The sequence below is a fragment of the Callorhinus ursinus genome, unplaced genomic scaffold (assembly GCF_003265705.2).
Source record: "Callorhinus ursinus isolate GAN/ISIS: 27379988/994484 unplaced genomic scaffold, GSC_fseal_2.0 scaffold2, whole genome shotgun sequence".
NCBI lineage: Eukaryota > Metazoa > Chordata > Mammalia > Carnivora > Otariidae > Callorhinus > Callorhinus ursinus.
Genome location: NW_027397064.1, coordinates 6,882,157 through 6,899,514, shown reverse-complemented (window position 1 = coordinate 6,899,514; position 17,358 = coordinate 6,882,157). Strand labels below are relative to the sequence as shown.

Below are 17,358 nucleotides of genomic sequence, written 5' to 3'. Positions count from 1 at the left end.
GTGGTAAGCACCTGTTACTTGTAAGGTGGTTGGGGCAGAGGTCACTAACTTTTCTCAGACTTAATTCTAAGGGGTTATTTTTAAAGGTGACTAGGAAAAGCAAAGCAGGAATTTATTGCAGGAATCCTAAACTTGAGTCCTTATCTAAATGTCCAGACTGAGTGTGAGTAGGGTTATTATACTAGAAGATGCATCGGCAGCAACTCTGAAAAACAAACATTTTTCTCGTCACACCAAGGTATTGGGGATTTGGACTGCCACATATCTTTTGGGGATACACAATCCAACCCGTAGCACTAACCATTTGTATGTGATCTTTGGTGAGATATCTTTTCAAATATTTTGCCCATTTTTAAAACTGGGTTGTTTGTCTTAGTATTGAGTTGTGAGACTTCTTTAAATATTCCGGATACAAGTCCTTTTTCTGATACATGATTTGCAAGTATTTTCTCCCAATGTGTGGCTTGTCTTTTCATTTTCTTTTTATCTTATTAAGTTGTTTAATTCCAGTATTGTTAACATATACTGTTATATTAGTTTCAGGTGGCCTGTCTCCCTTTTCTTAATGGCATCTTTTGAAGCACAAAAGTTTTTTATCTTAATAAAGTCAAATTTTTTTTTGGTCTCTTTTTAGTGTTGCATCTAAGGACTCTTGGCCCCACCCAGCGTTTATCAGCTTTGGCACTGTTGACATTTGGGGAGAGCTAGTGCTTTGTTGTGGGGGCTGTCCTTTGTATTAAGGGATGTTTCACAGCATCCCTGGCCTCCACACCTTAGATGCCAGTATTATCTACCCTATTCCGGGGTTGTGACAACCAGAAATGTTTCCAGACATTGCTAAATGTCCCTTGGGAGGGGATAAAATCACCCCTAGTTGAAAACCACTGGCCTAAACCAACATGGCAAAGATTTTCTCCTGTGGTTCCCTCTAAGAGTTTTGTCATTTTAGCTCTTACATTTAGATCTAGGACCATTTTTAGTTCATTTTTATGTTTGGTGGGAGGTAAAGATCTAAACTTACCATTTTGCGTGTGAATATCCAATTGGCATAGTACTATTTGTTGAAAAGATATGCTTTGACCTGTTGAATTACTTTGTCAAATTGTCCCTCTGTAAAAAAAGAAAAAAAAAATCAGTTGGCATAAACAGAAGCATTTATTTCTGGGCTCTCATTTCTGTCCACTTGATGTATGTCTGTGTTTGTGCTGACATCATATGATTTTAGTTACTGCGGCTCTACAGTAGATTTTGAAATATGAGTCCTCCAGTTTTGTTCTTTTTCAAGAATTTTAAATTTGTTTCATATTCATTCACATTTAATGTAATTACAGATCTACTTGGGTTTAATTCTGCTGTTTGCTGTTTTCTATTTATGTCATCTTTTTATTCCTCTGTTCTCATCTTCTTCACTTGGGTTGCCTTTGGTATTAAACAAGTGTTTTTTGGCATACCATTTTAATGACCATTAGCTTTTTAGCTGTATTTGCCTTTTTTCTTTTAAGCTGGCTCTAGGGATTACAATATGCATGTTTTAAGTATGACAATCTGCTTCTGGTCAATACTGTCTGTTTCTGGTAAAATAGGAGAACTTTGCACCAGTATGGCTCCATTTCTGTTCCTCTTTTGTGCTCTGTTGCCCTATATACTACAACACTATCAACACAGTGTTGTAACTCTTTGCTTTAAATAGTCACACGTCTTTTGAAGAAATTCGGGGGAAAGAATCTGTCTGTGTCTCCACCCACATGTTTACCGTTTCCAGAGCTCTTCATTCCTTCCGGTGTGAAGTTACATCTGACCTCAGTTCCCTTTCGCCTAAAGCTCTGTCTTTAGCATTTCTGGTAATCCAGGTCTGTTAACAGATTCTCTCTGTTTTTAATACCTGGAATTGCCATTATCTCCCCTTCATTTTTGAAGGCTCCTTTCACTGGATGCAAATGTCTTGGCCAACGGGCCTTTCTCTGTTACTATGAATATGTCATTCTTTGCCTTTGGGCTTTCACGGTTTCTGATGAAAAGCCAGCTGTTGATTGTATCATAGATCATGGTTTCCCTGAACATGAGGAGTTCTTTTTCTCTTGCTACTTGAGATTTTCTCTTTAATTTTGCAATTTGATTATGATGTGTCTGGGTGTGGTTTTCTTTGTGTGTCTCCTTGTTCGGGTCCATTGAGCTTCTTGGGCCTATATATTGTAGGAGAGTGGTCAGCCATTATTTTTTCAAATATTCTTTCTGCCCCTTTCTCTCCTCTCCTCTGAGAAATCCAATTACAAGTATTTTGGAATTCTTGATATTATCTGACAGATCCCTGAGGCTTTCTTCGTTTTTCTTCAGGGTTTTTTTTCTCTCTATTCTTTGGGCAAGCTCTTTCTGTTGCTCCGTCTTGCAGTTAAGTGATTCTTCCTCCATCTTATACCTGATGTTGAGCCCACCCACTGCATTTTTCATTTCAGTTGTTATGCTTTTCTGTTCTGGAATTCCATTTGGTTCCTTTGTATAGTATCCATTTCCCAGTCAAGATTTCCTGGGTTTTTTACTCATTCTTAGTATATTGGCCTTTAGCTCTTGAGCATGCTTTCCTTTAATTCTTTAAACAGTTTTATGATAGCTGCTTTGGGGTCTTTGTCTGCAAAGTCCAACATCTGAGCCTTCTCACAGTTCGTTCTATGGCGACTTTGCCCCGAGTATTGACCAGGCTTTTCTCTTTCTTCGCCGTGTCTAGTAACGTCTTTGGTTGAAAACTAGGCCTTGTAGATAGTATGTTGTGGTGACTCTGGATTATGTTTTGTCCTCCTGAGTGGTGGTGTTGGTTTTAGTAAACAGTTCACCTGCCTGGCCTCTGACCAAGCAATCTCGCTCCCTGTGCTATGCCCCACCCCGGAGGCCTCCCTGTGTAGTTTGCCTGCCAGTCAGCGATATGGGCAGAGATTAGGTTTACATACCTCAAGTCAGGAAGATTTCCACCTGCTGCCACTTGAACCATGTGTAGAGTTGAGGAATACACTTAAACATGCAGAAAAAGTGTAAGTCCTCGCCCAAGCTTTTAATTTTCTCTGGGCCCCCTGGAGTTTTCTGCCTGTGTCTACAGTTTAGCAGTCAGGGATGCCCGGAGGTTTTATTACCTCAGTCTTTCTGCGGCCCTTGCCTCTGGCTACTCTACTTGGCTACCAGGTCCACCCCTTCGGCTGGTAAAGCTGTGGGTTTTCACTGCTTGAAATAAATGGGAACTCCCCCAGGCAAGTGGACCATAAATGTGCTATTCTTGCTCAGCTGCCGGAGCACTTCCCCAGTGAGCAAAGACTTCTCAAGGTGCTGCCTGCCATCGGTCATTTTCCAGTGTTCTGAAATGATTGTTCTTAATAAATGTGTCACATTTTGTACTTGATTTCTGTAGAGGAGAATTGCCTGAGCGACGCGTGTTCCTATTACCAAACATCACCAGGCACTATTCTAGGCCCTAGGGAGAGAGCAGTAAATAAAATAGATACTCTGTCAGGAGGAATCAGACCTTAAACAGATAAGCAGCTGGAACTATAATATGGCAGATGAGAATGAGTGCCTTGAAGAACAGTCAACTGGGAAGGGCACGAGGGAGCGAGCCCCGTGACGGTGGGGACAGCAGACGTCCAGGCCCTGAGGTAGAAGCGTACTCCGGTGTTCTAGGAACAGGGAGAAATAGGGAAGGGATAGGGTGGGGGCAGAGAAGGTCGAAATGGCCAGATCACCTAGGGCCTTGAGAAGAACATGAGCTCTTATTCTGAGAGACGAAGGAAGCTGTTGGAAGGGATTTTGTGAGAAGTGACATCTTCACTCCTCTTGCATCAAGTACAAGTGCTGCTTCCCGGTGAGAAAGAGAACTGCCAAGTGAATTCGGTCACTGATGGGGCTTAACATTCCTGTACTTGAACTAAGCTCTGAGGCACTGAGACCAGGCAGCCTGTGGACCTCATGAATTCTGGGCTGAGGAGGCAGTTGGGCTTAAAAAACCCACCTTAGAACCAGGGACCCTTGTTGGGGTCCTGACTCTGCCACAGACAAGAGTCGGTTTCTCTAAAACGGGCCAGTTGCTCACCGCCCTGAACGAGAGCAGGGCTCAACCCAGTGTCTCATTCATGATACCTATTCGGTATGTGCATCTGCACTAACAGACCGTGAGGCTAGGAGTGTGCACACATACTCTTTAAACTGCTAAGTGATCTGTAATCGTTCCTTACCACTCATACTTGTCATCATCTTCCAGAAACTGGAGCTCATCATTCTGAAAGTCACTTTCATCTCCCCGTTCATTTCCTTTTCTGCTCCACACCCTCACTTAAGGCTCATCTCCATGCCCTCCCGACTGCCCAGTCTCTTTCCTTCCCAGCCTGGCCGGCATGTGGCCACCAGACCGTCTTCCGACAGCAGGACTTGGGGCACGCAGGGACATGAGCACTTCATTTCAAATTGGGGAACATTTTAATCTTTCCCGAAAGTACAGAAAATAATATAACAGACAGCTGTGGCTCTGTCCCTTCAGCCTCCACCCCTCCCTCCCTTCCTCCCTAGCTTCAACCACTGTCCCCAAACTGGTGCACAAAATTTCATGGAAGATTCTGTACTTTTGTAATATCGTTATGTTTCCATAAACAAATACGCTGTTGTTTTATGGCTTTTAATTTTACTTAAATGGCATAGTATGCTGTGACTCATTTACCAACTTGCTTTTTCCATTTCATGTTATGTGTTAAGAGATTTATTCACACCAATATACGCTGCCCTAGCGCATCCGTGTAACTGCCGTATGGCCTGGATCCATTCTTTCCTGAGGGACCGCAAGTTGTCCCTGTGTTTTCCACGGTGCAGCGAGGAGCTTCCTCACACGCATAAATGCTTCTCTCAAGTACACACCTAGGCCTGGGCTTGCTGCATCCTGGGTGTACAGAAGGGTCTCATCCTTACCAGCTCCTATCCTCATGCTCTCCAGGGTGCCTGAGCCCATTTACACTTTCCCTTCTAAAAAACATTTCTGTGCGCCCCAGCATCTAGTAAAATTAAGTGGCTAATGGTGGCATTCAAAGCCCTACTCAGTGAGACCCCAAGCTATCTTTTTTTTTTTAAGGTTTTATTTATTTATCTGTGACAGGGAGAGAGCGTGAGCGGGGGAAGGGGCAGAGGGAGAAACTGTCTGAAACGGACTCCGCACTGAGCGCAGAGCCTGACCCGGGGCTCCATCTCACAAGGGCGAGATCACAACCTGAACCAAAACCCAGAGTCGGACGCTCAACTAACTGAGCCACCCAGGTGCCCCCACCTTTATCTTATCTTTCACATTACTAGCTTTATTTCTTCATCCATAAAAAGAAGGATAAATAATCATTACGGAACCATTGTGAGATTAAAGAATTAATCTATAGCCCATAATGGACACACACTAAAATTACAGTTTCCTCTTCTTCCTTCCTGCCCAGTTAGAATCAGCTTGCTCCTCCTCCTGGAACTGTGCAGAATAAATCTACTCCAGAAAAGCTGGGGCAGGTGGGGAGGCCTGGGGGCTAAAGGCCAAGACGCTATCTTACTTCCATAGATACCTCCTTGGCAGGTCGGTTTACTATTGCCGCTCACTGGGGTCTTGGGTCACATGCTTGTCTCCTGTCACGTGTGCTGCCCATATCCTCATTCTAAGTCCAAGGTGACAGGGAACGGGTGGGGCCAAGCACAGAAGCCTCTCTGTACTCCCCCAGAGATCCTGAGAAATGACAGACCCTTGCCAATTGTCGGACAGTGATTGGCTGAACCTAACCCCCAAGGAAGTGGTTCAGGAATCAGACTGCCTGGGTTTGAGTCCTGCCCCACACTTACCAGCCGTGTGGCCTTGGGCGACTTGGTTAAGCTCTCTAGGCCTCAGCGTCCTCATCTAGAAAGTAGGAATATAAATACCCATTTCCTCAGGTGGTTGCAAGGATCAAGTGGCATAATCGCTGTAAAATGCTAGTGCAGATTCAGTGCATGTGAGCTGGTTTTAACATCATCGTAATCCACAGCCAGGCTAGACTGGAGCAATCCAGAGTCACCTAGAGTAGAGGTTCCTCCCGTGTTTCCTGGCCAGAGCTGGAACTGGGCCCAGGGAGGGGGTGGCCAGGGCCGAGCTGGGGTCGTAGAGAGCAAGGAGAAGAGAAGTTGGGCACCCTCAGTGGGTGAAGGAAGGGAAAGGGGCTGTTAGCAATGCAGATTTCCAGTAACAGTGGGCTCATGAGGGTTTTCCTGAAAAACCCGAATGAATTCAGTCAGATTCCTGCCCTCCATCCCCACCCCACCCTGGGGACTTGAGAAACACAAGAGGCTTACTTTTCAGATCTCCTTCATCTAGAGTCTGTGAGGAGGACTTTGAGGTCCACCTAAATGTCCAGAACATACGTGGTCTATTGAATAATACTTTCCCTTATGACATTCTTGCTGGCACGTGAGAAAATACCTTCGCTCTGTCAGGGGCACGGTTTCCACTTCCGGGTGGTAGTTTCTTGTTAGCTAGCCCTACCCCTGCTCACTCCTGCTTGGGGGGCACACGCAGGCTCGGTCCCGGGGTCTCTTGTTCCCCTGGGCCCCCCAGCTCCTGAGCACACTCACAGGACCCCTGTTTAGAAGGAACCACGATTCAGGTTACCCGAGTGCCCTTGTCTGTGTAAGGCGTGGTCTCTGGACCCTGCTCTGCTGTTGGCTACTGTCTTTGACTTCTGGTCCTGTGAAGCCTCCCGGTCTCCTGATTCTGTGTGTTCTGCATCGTAGTAAGCTTGCTTGTGACGGAACAACTGTGCCACCTTCTCCATGCATCTTCACTTAGACTTCAGAAAAAGTGTAAACAAGCAAACTGAGCAGCTAAAGCAGTGAAGTAAAAGAATCAGGGAAGGGGCGCCTGGGTGGCTTGGTCGGTTAAGCATCTGCCTTCGGCTCCTGGGATCGAGCCCCACATTGGGCTCCCTGTTCAGCCTGCTCCTCCCTCTCCCTCTGCTGCTCCCCCTGCTCTCTGTCTGTGTCAAATAAATAAAATCTTAAAATAAATAAAAGAATCAGGGAAGTAAAGGGTGTGGGGGTTTCACTGGTTTCTGTCACGTGGTTAGTTATGAACTGGGCTGGTGGTTAGACCAGCTGTCATTACCCGGGGATGCCTTCTGTGAATGAGGGAAGTAGCTGTCTAGAACAACTTCTCAGCATCACGATGAGTCCTCCGGAATCCAGGACCTGCCTGCATCTGCAGTCCTGGGCACACGCTCAGAGCTGCAGAAGTGGAAAGGATCCATTCCACGGGGAAATCTGTTGATGAAACTGCCTGCCTGGTCACCTCGGTCCACCCTTTCTCTCCCATGTGGAGTGTTTTCCCCTTATTTTTACAAAGAGTGAGATTTACAGTTCAGTGTTCTGAGAAAGTGTCTCAAATTTAAACCGCTGGTAGAAGTCTTGTAATTATTTCAAGTGGGAAACACACTCGATACTTTCACTTGTCGTATGTGAAACCGCTTGAATACATTCTGCTCTCCGCATTATATCTGGAAGAATCTGAGTTTTCAAATGCATTCAGTGGTCAACCTTCGTTTTGTTCTCAGGCCAATTGCTTAGAATCTGGTTTGTCTGGAGTATTATGTGTCTAAAGCCTCCAGTTAAGAATCTTGTAGTGTCATAAGATCACCGAGCTGCTTCGGGGAAGCTTCGTATTAGAACATCTAAATTCATCTCGGCTCAAGTGCCTTTTTTACGAGGCATTCTTAATTTCTGGAAGTGAACAGTTATCGCTGACCTGTACCTGTCGTAATCAGATACATTCTGCTCGAGTACATAAAGACCAGTAATTTTAGTAAAATTCCTCCCAGCAATGGTATTTAAAACCCACCCTTCAGAGGCATTTCTTCTTGAACCATTTCCTTATCCATCACCTCCTTGCTTCACAGAGTAGATTTCAAAATATGTTTCGTTTGGAATCCATGATCAGAGGGGGAAAGTTAGGGCGGCTGGTGCTGTTTTCACACGGTGCCTTCTGGCCCTGGGGGCCACCACACTCAAACGCTTGCACTGGCACTTGAGCGTGCGGGGCGAGTAACATTGCTCCCAGCCAAACCTGTGAAACGAATGGAAAGTAGCTGCCTCTTGCCCAGGTGGACGGCATAAACTCTGGTTTTCAGGGAATGCCTCCTAGGTTTGTCCATTTCAGAAAGTTCTTCTACATCCTCAGTGGTTTTAATCCACTTGGCACCAACTTTCAAAGTGGAGCGAATGCCCCGCTATCAGCAAGCATCATTTCTGGTAGGCTCTCTGCTTACATTTCCCACCGCATCTAGTGCTTTCCTCTGCCTTCCCGAGCCTCCCTCTGCACAGTTTCCCAAGTGCTGCTAGAAGCGGATTGAATAGTATTGAATTAAGCCCTCGCTTCTTTTTGTTACATTGCATTTTCCACCTCAACGAGTACAGCTCGTTTTACTTTTGCTCTTTACATTTCAGAAGTCTTAACGTGCCTCCATTTCCCTTCCACTGATATTAGTGTTTCTTAGGAAAACCAGGACTGTGACTTGTGTCTATGCAGTATTTGGCTTTTTGAAATCAGAGAACTTAAGAAATGTCCTCAGTCAGGACGTCATGATTTTCAAGGAGGCAGCAAGATGATCTCATCCGCCGAATGGAGAAACTGAGACACACTGACAAGACTCCTGTCCTTCCAAATGACAGCCTCAGTACAGAACTTTCTTAACCCAGAACTATCAATTGAATAATGATTTTTTCACGTCCGTTTTCCTGCCTTCGTCCATTGTGCACTAAGGTGATCTTCCTGCAAGCACCAGAGTATCTGTCCGCATGCTGCCATGGACAGCTGTGACAGAGGAAGCCAGTTCTCCAGGTGGTCAGTAGATGGGCCGTGGGGCCCTGGTGCTTTCTCTGGCCCCACACTCCCATGATACACTGTGATTCGAGTTCCCTTTCATCAACAGTTGTATATATTAGAGACCAAATGCAGAAAGTGTCCTGTGTTTTTGGAGGTTAGGGAGGGCCTATCCATTATCAATGAATTTAACTATAAAGTAGTTGTAATAAAAAAAAAAGCTTCAATTTGTTTTAACTAAAAAGGAATATTGAATAAATATTTCAGCGAACCTCTTACTAGCTTTGGGACAAGTTAATAAATCAAGTTTAACTTGCGATGAGCAGCACTTGCCAGTATGTATATAGGTTGATTTTCGAGTGTCTTACAGAGGTGCTTGTTGTCCAGGGTAAAGAAAGAACTCCGGCTAGCATTGGCTGAAGTGAGCCGTGGGCCGTTTATTTTTTCATCGAAATGGAATGTGGATGTTTGTTTAGTTTCTTAACATTTCATATTCCACCCTGGCAGGGAAGTGGTGTATCACCAGTCCCTCCATGAAACAGTGATTTGTATGCCCATTTCCCGCCCATGTCTCCAAGGCTTCGGCCCCTGGAAAGGGTTGAAATACTACCCCGCTGCCCAGAGCTCCCTGCCACTCACTCTGACCACAGAGCCTGCCACTTTTGTTCACAGAGAGCAGTTGCTTTCCCAAAATAATCCTATCATGTACACACTATTTGATCACTAGGATGTTGGCATTTTAGTAAACTAAATGCTAAGCCATGGCCGCACCGTAACTCGTATCTAACTGTCCCAGAGCTGACCTCAGGTAGGGCCTCGCAGATAGCATTACCTTGAAGGAGCCCCAAGTGAAGTTTCAGGATGGCGGCTACACCAGCCCTTAGCCGAGCTGCAGGCTCCGGTGAAGCAGGAGGAGGAGAAGGCAGCAGCCCTGACCGTGGAAAATGAGTCAGGACTGGGGTTTACGTTGCCCATGAACCTGGTGTTCTAGCAGGGCAAGAGTGGATTCTCTGTTTGGAATTGGACAGGACGGGAAGGAGAGGGATGAGACCGAGGGTTCTGGAATGCCGCTGCGGCCCTGCTCTTTTTGCTCTCTGCCCTGTTGAGCTCCATCTCAGCCCCGTGTGGGGACCCTCGGGCCTCAGAAGACCCAGTCCATTCAGCCGAGGCCTCTCCAGACACAGGCTTCTCTGCAGGTCCCAAGTGGCCGAGTCAGAAAGATCTGGGCAGAAAGGGGCTGCCCCCACCTTTAAGTCTAGACTCCTGGCCTCCAGGCCAGCCCGTCACTGTGGACTGGGCACTCCTCTCAGGCTCAGTCTCTGCACCACACAGAAGAGTATAGTAAAAGGAGTCCCCACGGAGCCACGCAGAGTACCGTGGAAATCAACGTAAGGTGGGTTCCTCAGTGGGCCTGTGGTCAGAGGAACATCTTCTCAGCTGCCTGTGCCCCGAGTAAGACAGCGCTGATGGTTAGAGAAGGCTCTGTGCTGGTCTGGGACCTGCCCCTTGGTCTCCTTTGGGGGCCATAAGCCAAACCCCCTTTTCTTAAAACAGCCTGTCCTGAGTGACACTGCCTGGTGATGGCAGATGGCATTATCCCTCTGTGTGCTAAAGAGAGCTTGGAGAGACAGCCTGTCCTCCCTGCACCAGCCCTGCCCAGAGGCAGGGCCCACAGGAATGTGAGCTTTCAGATCCCTTGGAAACTGACTCAAATCAAATTCACAAACGACTGGGGCATCCAGAATGACGAGAAGTTAGTTTGAAAACAGGGACAGGGTACACGTTGTTGGCAGAATAGAGCTCTCTCTTCCTGTTGGCAAGTTTAGAGGATCCAAATTACAGGTTGTTGAGTGGGCAAGGGATCAGGGGAAGGATTGGTTAGATGATCTCAGGGACCATTGGCACGAGGCCTGGGGCACCCCTACACTCTGAGGGCAGGACCAGCACTTGGCCTGCCAGCTTCCTCAGGGCCCCATCCTCCCTCTTTCTCACTTCCATAGCCGGCCGGGTCCCCTCATAGACACATTCTTTCCTTAGTACCTGTCAGGTGAAGGGCTGGTCTGGTTTGTATCGATCTTTATAATTTAACCTCAAAGGACAACGTCATCTCTGAAGTGTGGCAGAGAGTGGGAAAGAGAACTGCAGGTCCCCCCCGTTACCCAGTTCCATCCAGGGGTAACATCTTGCAAAACCATAGTATAATATCACAACCGGAAAAATGAACATTGAGACATTCAGGATCCAGAGGATTTCCAGGACCACCAGGGGCCCTTTTATAGCCACACCCACTTCCCTCCCACCCCCATTTCCTCTGTAACCCCTGGCAACCACTGATCTGTTCTCCATTTCCAGTTTTGTCATTTCAAGAATGTCATGTAAATGGAATCACACAGGTTATAACCATGAGGAATGGCTTGTTTCCCACAGCATAAGTCACTGGAGATGCCTCCAGTTTTGTGTGCATCAGTACCTCCTCTATGGAGGTACCACAGTTCATTTAATCTCTCCTTCCCTGTTTTGAGTCATTACAAGGAAAGGGGCTGTAAGCATTCATGTACAGATTTTTATATGACGATAAGTTTCCCTTTCTCTGGGATAAATGCCCAAGAGTGCAATTGCTGGGTCGTATGTAGTTGTAGGCTTAGCTTTTGAAGAAACTACCAAACTGTTTTCCAGAGTGGCTGTAACTAGTTTTGTGTTCCCACCAGCAACATAGGAGTGATCCAGTTTCTCTGCATCTTCATCAGCGTTTCTGACGGAAGCCATTCCGATAGATGCAGAATGACACCTCAGTGTGGTTTGAATGTACATTCTCCAGATACCTAATGATGTTGAACATTCGTATGTGCTTATTTGCCACCCATAGATCCTCTTTAGTCTCTTCATGTCTTTTGCCCATTTTCTAATTGGATTGTTTGGGCTTTTTATGTTGAGTTTTGAGAATGTTTTATGTGTTCTATTATTTAGATACTAGTCCTTTGTCAAATATGTGGTTTCTAGATATTTTCTCCCAGTCGCTAGCTTTTTGTCCTCTTCACAGGGTCTTTCAGCAAAAGATTTTAAAATCTCAGTAAAATCCAATTTATCAAATTTTTTCCTTTTATGGATTATGCTTTTGGTGTCAAGTATAAGAACTCTTTGCCTACCCATGGATCCTGAAGATTTTCTCCCATTTTTTCTAACAATTGGATACTATTACATTTAAGTCCATGATCCGTTTTGAATTAATTTTTAGATAAGGCATGAGAATGAGAGTGAGGTCCATTTTTTTTCCCGATCATGTCCAGATGCTCTAGTACCATTTATCAAAAAGGCAGTCCTTCATTGAATTGCTTTTGCACCTTAGTAAAAAATCAGTTGGGCATATTCGTGTACAGCTGCTTTGAGGTTCTCTATTCTGTTCTGTTGATCTATATATCTATCGCTCTTGCCAGTCCCACCCAATCTTTAAACCTGTAGGTATATAGTAAGTCTTGAAATTGGGTATACTGATTCTTCCCACGTTATTCTTTCTCAAAATTTTCTTAGCTATTCTAGTTCCTTTGCCCTTTCCATACAAATTTTAGGATAATTTTGTATATATCTACAGAAAAATCTTGCTGGTATTTTGATAGAAATTACATTAAATTCATATATCACTTTGAACAGAACTGACATCTTAACTCTGTTGAGTCTTCCAATTCATGAACAAGGTGTGTCTTTTCTTTCATTTAGATCTTCAGTTTCTTTCATTAGTGTTTTATAGTTCTCAGCATACAAATCCTATACATATTTTGCTAGATTGACACCTAAGTATTTTTTATTTTTTATTTTTTGTGAACAATTGTAAATAATGTTGTATTTTTCATTTCAGTGTCTTAATTTAAGTTCATCACTAGTATACAGAAATTGATTTCTGTATATTTATCTTGTATCCTGCGACCTTGCTGAACCCACTTAGTTCTAGGATTTTCGAGGGTTTGATTCCTTGGGATTTTCTACGTAGAAAATCATGGCATCTGCCAATAGAGACAGTTCTATTTCTTCCTCTCTGATCTATATGCTTTTTATTTCCTTTTTTTTTTTTTTTTTTGGTTTATTGCTCTGGCTAGAACTTCTAGCACTATGTTGAAAAGAATGGTGAAAGAAAAAAAAAATGGTCAGAGCAGGAATCCCTGCCTTGTTCCCAGTCTTAGGAGGAAAGCATCCGGTCTTTCATCATTAAGCATAATATTAGCTATAGACTCTTTATCAAGTACCCCTCTGTTCCTATTTTTGTCATGAATATGAGTTTTGTCTTTTTTTTTCATCCATTTATATGTTCATGTGATTTTTCTTCTTCACAAACCTGTTAATCTTATGGATTACAATGTTTAAATTTTAGATACTGAACCAAACTTGCATTGACAGAACAAACCCTACTTGGTCATTATGGTATAATTCTTTTAACATACTGATCTGTTCCTCTATTCTGTTAAGGTTTTGTTAAGGATTTTTTTCCCTTTTCTTTTAACTTGATTATTAAGGATTTTTGCATCTTTATTCATGAAGGACATTTGTCTGTATTTTTCTTTTTATGGTACTGTGTTTGGTTTTGGTAACAGAAAAGCTTTATAAAGTGAATTAAGAAGTATTCCTTCCTGTTGTGTGTTCTTGAAGACATATAGACTTGGTGTTACTTTTTAAAAATCTTGATAGAAATCTCCAGGGAGACCATGTGGGCCTGGAGATTTCTTTTCAGGGAATTTTTATGAAATTTTATGAAGCAATTTCCTTCATAATCAACATTTTAAGATTACTTGAATAGTCCTATATCACAATTTCATGTTGAGAGGCTTGTGATAATTTGTGTTTTTATCTAAGTTGTCAAACCAATGTGTGTAGAGTTATTCATAGTAATCCCTTATCCTTTTGATATCTGCAGGATCTGTAGTAATGTCTTCTGTTTCATTCCTGACATTGGTAATTTGTGGCTTTTACCTTTTTCTTTGTTGATCTTGCTTGAGACTTGACATTTTTATTAATCTTCTCAAAGAATCAGCTTTTTGTTTGACTAACTTTCTCTACTGTTTTTCTGCTTTCCTTTTCATTGATATCCACTCTGCTCTTTCTTATTTCCTTCCTTTTGCTTGCTTTGGGTTTATTTTGTTATTTTTCTTTCTCCAGAAAGTTCTGGAGACTTTCTGTTTTTTTCATTTGTTTCAAGAATGTTTGTAATTGCTCATTGAAGCCTTTTTGTGATGACTGCTTTAAAATCTCTATCAGATAATTCTAGCAACTCTGTTATCTTGATGTTGGCATCTACTGATTGTCTCTGTTCAGTTTGAGAGCTCCCTGGTTCCTGGTATGATGACTGTTTTTTTATTTAAACCCAGATATTTTGAGTATTATAAGACTTTTGATCTAAGGACACTTGGGTGGCTCAGTCAGTTGAGCATCTGCCTTCAGCTGAGGTCATGATCTCAGAGTCCTGGGATCAAGTGCCACGTCGGGCTCCTTGCTTAGCAGGGAGCCTGCTTCTCCCTCTACCTGCCGCTACCCCTGCTTGTGTTCTCACACTCCCTCACTCTCTCTCTCTCTCTGGCAAATAAATAAATAAAATCTTTAAAAAAAAAAAAAAAAGACTTTTGATCTAATTTAAGCCTTCTGTCTTAGCTGGCTGCTTCTTTTTTTTTTTTTAAGATTTTATTTATTTTTCAACAGAGAGAGAGAGACAGCGAGAGAGGGAACACAAGCAGGGGGAGTGGGAGAGGGAGAAGCAGGCTTCCCACTGAGCAGGGAGCCCGACATGGGACTCGATCCCAGGACCCCGGGATCATGACCTGGCCAAAGGCAGACGCCTAACGACCAAGCCACCCAGGCACCCTTAGCTGGCTGCTTCTGACACTGCTCTGACAGGGGGAGCAGGGGCTCCTCCTCGTTACTGCCAGGTGTGAGTAGAAGTCCAGGACTTACACTCAGCCTCTGTTGACACCCATTAGTGGTAGGGGATGGGAGGAGACCCCTTGTTACTGCAGGGCAGGGGTGGGAGTTCCAGATCCCTTCTAGCCCTCCACTAGTATCTCTCTAACCAGAACAGGTAGGAGCGCCTCATTAGTGTTGCCCACGTTGCCCCGTCTGACACCATAGGGGCGTGGGGGTCAGTGGTGAAGGCCTTGAATCTCCACCAGACCTCCTCTGACAGCGTCAGAGCATGGAGAGGGGGATAGCTCGTTACCGTCAAGTGGAAAGCTAGGCTCTCCACGTGGTCTCCACTCTCACCTGGGGATGGGAACCGCATTTCTGCCCCGCAAGGATGAAATCCCCCCTCCCTGCTTGCTCTTCTCTCATATCACCCCAGCTGGGGATGTGGGGGTGCCTGATGATAGCCTAGTGTGGGTAGAAGCCTGGGCTCCCTGAGGCCCTTCCTGGTATGGTTGTGATGGGGCCATGATATTTTCTGTGGTATTTGGTTATTTTCTAAAACTTCTCTCATGCTAGGTTATCCCTTTCCTGGTCCTTTGGCTACAGAGAGCAGGCTTTGGGGGGATTTTGTTGTCTTCACCATTCACGTTGCTGAGTTGCTGGCTTCTTCAGCTCCAAGTGTGGAATCTATAAGGAACAAAGGAAACCCAGGGAACTCAGCACCTTTCAATCCTTGCGTCTTCAGGGACCTAACCAGTCTGCTCCTTCTCTCCATCTTCCAGGGTCTCTTTTGTTTATGTTATATATAACGTTCAGTGTTTGGGGATGTATTTAGTGGAAGGAATAAGGAAAAGTATATCCACTCCATCTTCCCAAAAGCAAAACAGCTTCTCTTTTCGGTGACTGTAAACTATTAGAGAAGAACAAGTTTTATGTGCCCTGTAAGGCCTGTGCGTATGAAGGCACGTGATAGTTATTGATAGACTGACTTGGCTGTTCGTGTGGTACCTGGCCCTCACAGAGGGAAATTCTGAGAACTGTGACTAGGAGAGACTGCTGGGTGTCTTATTGAAACTTCCCACACCTGTGGTCATGGAAGTGCTCCCTAGGTGCCCAGGTTCTGAAAGAGGGGAGCTGGCATTTTCCCTTTCATCTTCATGGAGAGGTTATAAGCAGAGGACAGACTGCCCCCAAAGCCCTTTGAAATGCAAACCCACCGGTTGCTGGCTTTGGGCAAAGGCCTTCTCATTCCATGGAGGGTGCCCACTTGGGGAGCCAGCTCTCTGGGAGTGCGTGGCCGGGGGTCCAGAGCACTCACCCCATGTGTCCTTTGAAACAGGAGGACCATGATACTATGGAAGCTGATCTGGACAAAGATGAGCTGATCCAGCCCCAGCTTGGAGAGCTCTCAGGCGAGAAGCTTCTGACCACGGAGTACTTGGGAGTAAGTACCACATGAGGGGGCGAGGGAGATGTGCAAAGGAGAGATGGGCCATTGATGCATTGAGCCTTTGCAATGACACATAATGGTTTGGTCTGGTCTGTTACAATACTGTGTTTATGAGAAGTTCTGTGTTGGCCAGTTTGCCTGCAAGGGCCCTGAAGTGCACTGTGGTCTTAGCTACCTGTCCCAGAGCTGTTGGTGAACAGAAAGAGATTCAAATAAAACTAGAGGGCACATGCCAAGAGCCTTCCTAGCATCTAAGGTGTGCCCATCTTTAGTGGTAATCATCTACCTGGCCAGCTTCTGAATTTTGTGCACCTAATCTTGTGGAAGAGAAGAGCGCAGCAGATTAGGAAGTTGTCAGCATACATGTGAGGTTGCCTGACGAAGCGAAGGGTGGAGGGGGAGAGAGTGAGGGGCTGAGGACAGAGAGGCGGACCAGATGTCAGGAGGGGGAGCAAGAAGAGGGGCCTCAGAGAAGGACAGAAAGTGAACAGAGAGGCTTGAGCAGAACAAGGAGAATGTAGTGTGCTGGAAAACAGAAGGGAGGAGTGTTTCAGGATGGGTTGAGTGGTCAGTCTGAGCATCCAAGAGGCCTGTGGGGTCACATGGCCTAGATGGGGCCATAATCTGAGCTCTGAGAGCTCCCCGCTAACTCTGATGCTCAGCCAGCTCTGGGAGCCCCTGATTACCACCCACTAGCAAAATAGGGAAGGGCGTGAGTCAGGAGGGAGCTGCCGAGCGTCCAGGAAAGTGTGGCGGTGTCAAGGACCCACAGGGGTCTCACGAAACCATGATCAGAAGGCACATCAGTGAACAGGTAGAATGTTAGAGTGTAAGGTTTCTGAAAGGAGGAGCAATTGCAAGGGAGTGGGGGCCAGTCAGTACTGAAGCCCTATGACGGACGGCAGAGCACACAGGAGTGGAAGCCACTGGCATTAAAAGGAGTTCCTGGAATTTTGAAGCTGGTGGTTGACTGGGTCAGTCACATGGACTCTGACATCTCCTCAAATTAGTCAGGTTATGGGTGGAGCAGAAGGCTGGGAGCCGGTCTCTCAACGATCGGCCAGCAAGGACAGTGACTTGAGAAGGGAAAGGATGTGGGTATAGGTGGCCTGAGCCTTGTAGGAGTGACTAGGAGCAGGAAGTGCCTCCCCATCGCTGCCCCCAGCCCTGCCCTCCTCATCTC

General features: G+C 45.3%; 1 protein-coding gene across 4 annotated transcripts in view; it reads left to right on the top strand.

Moving 5' to 3' along the window:
* Nucleotides 1-17,358, top strand: part of ARMC9 (armadillo repeat containing 9) — a 141,910-nt gene that overhangs the window by 94,193 nt on the left and 30,359 nt on the right. For 2 of the 4 annotated variants that reach the window (XM_025889757.2, XM_025889785.2), the window contains exon 19: nucleotides 16,065-16,169. The exons of the other annotated variants lie outside the window; for them this stretch is intronic. In XM_025889757.2, the coding sequence (XP_025745542.1) occupies nucleotides 16,065-16,169 (105 nt within the window). The remainder of the gene's footprint in view (nucleotides 1-16,064; nucleotides 16,170-17,358) is intronic. 4 annotated transcript variants of the gene reach the window in all.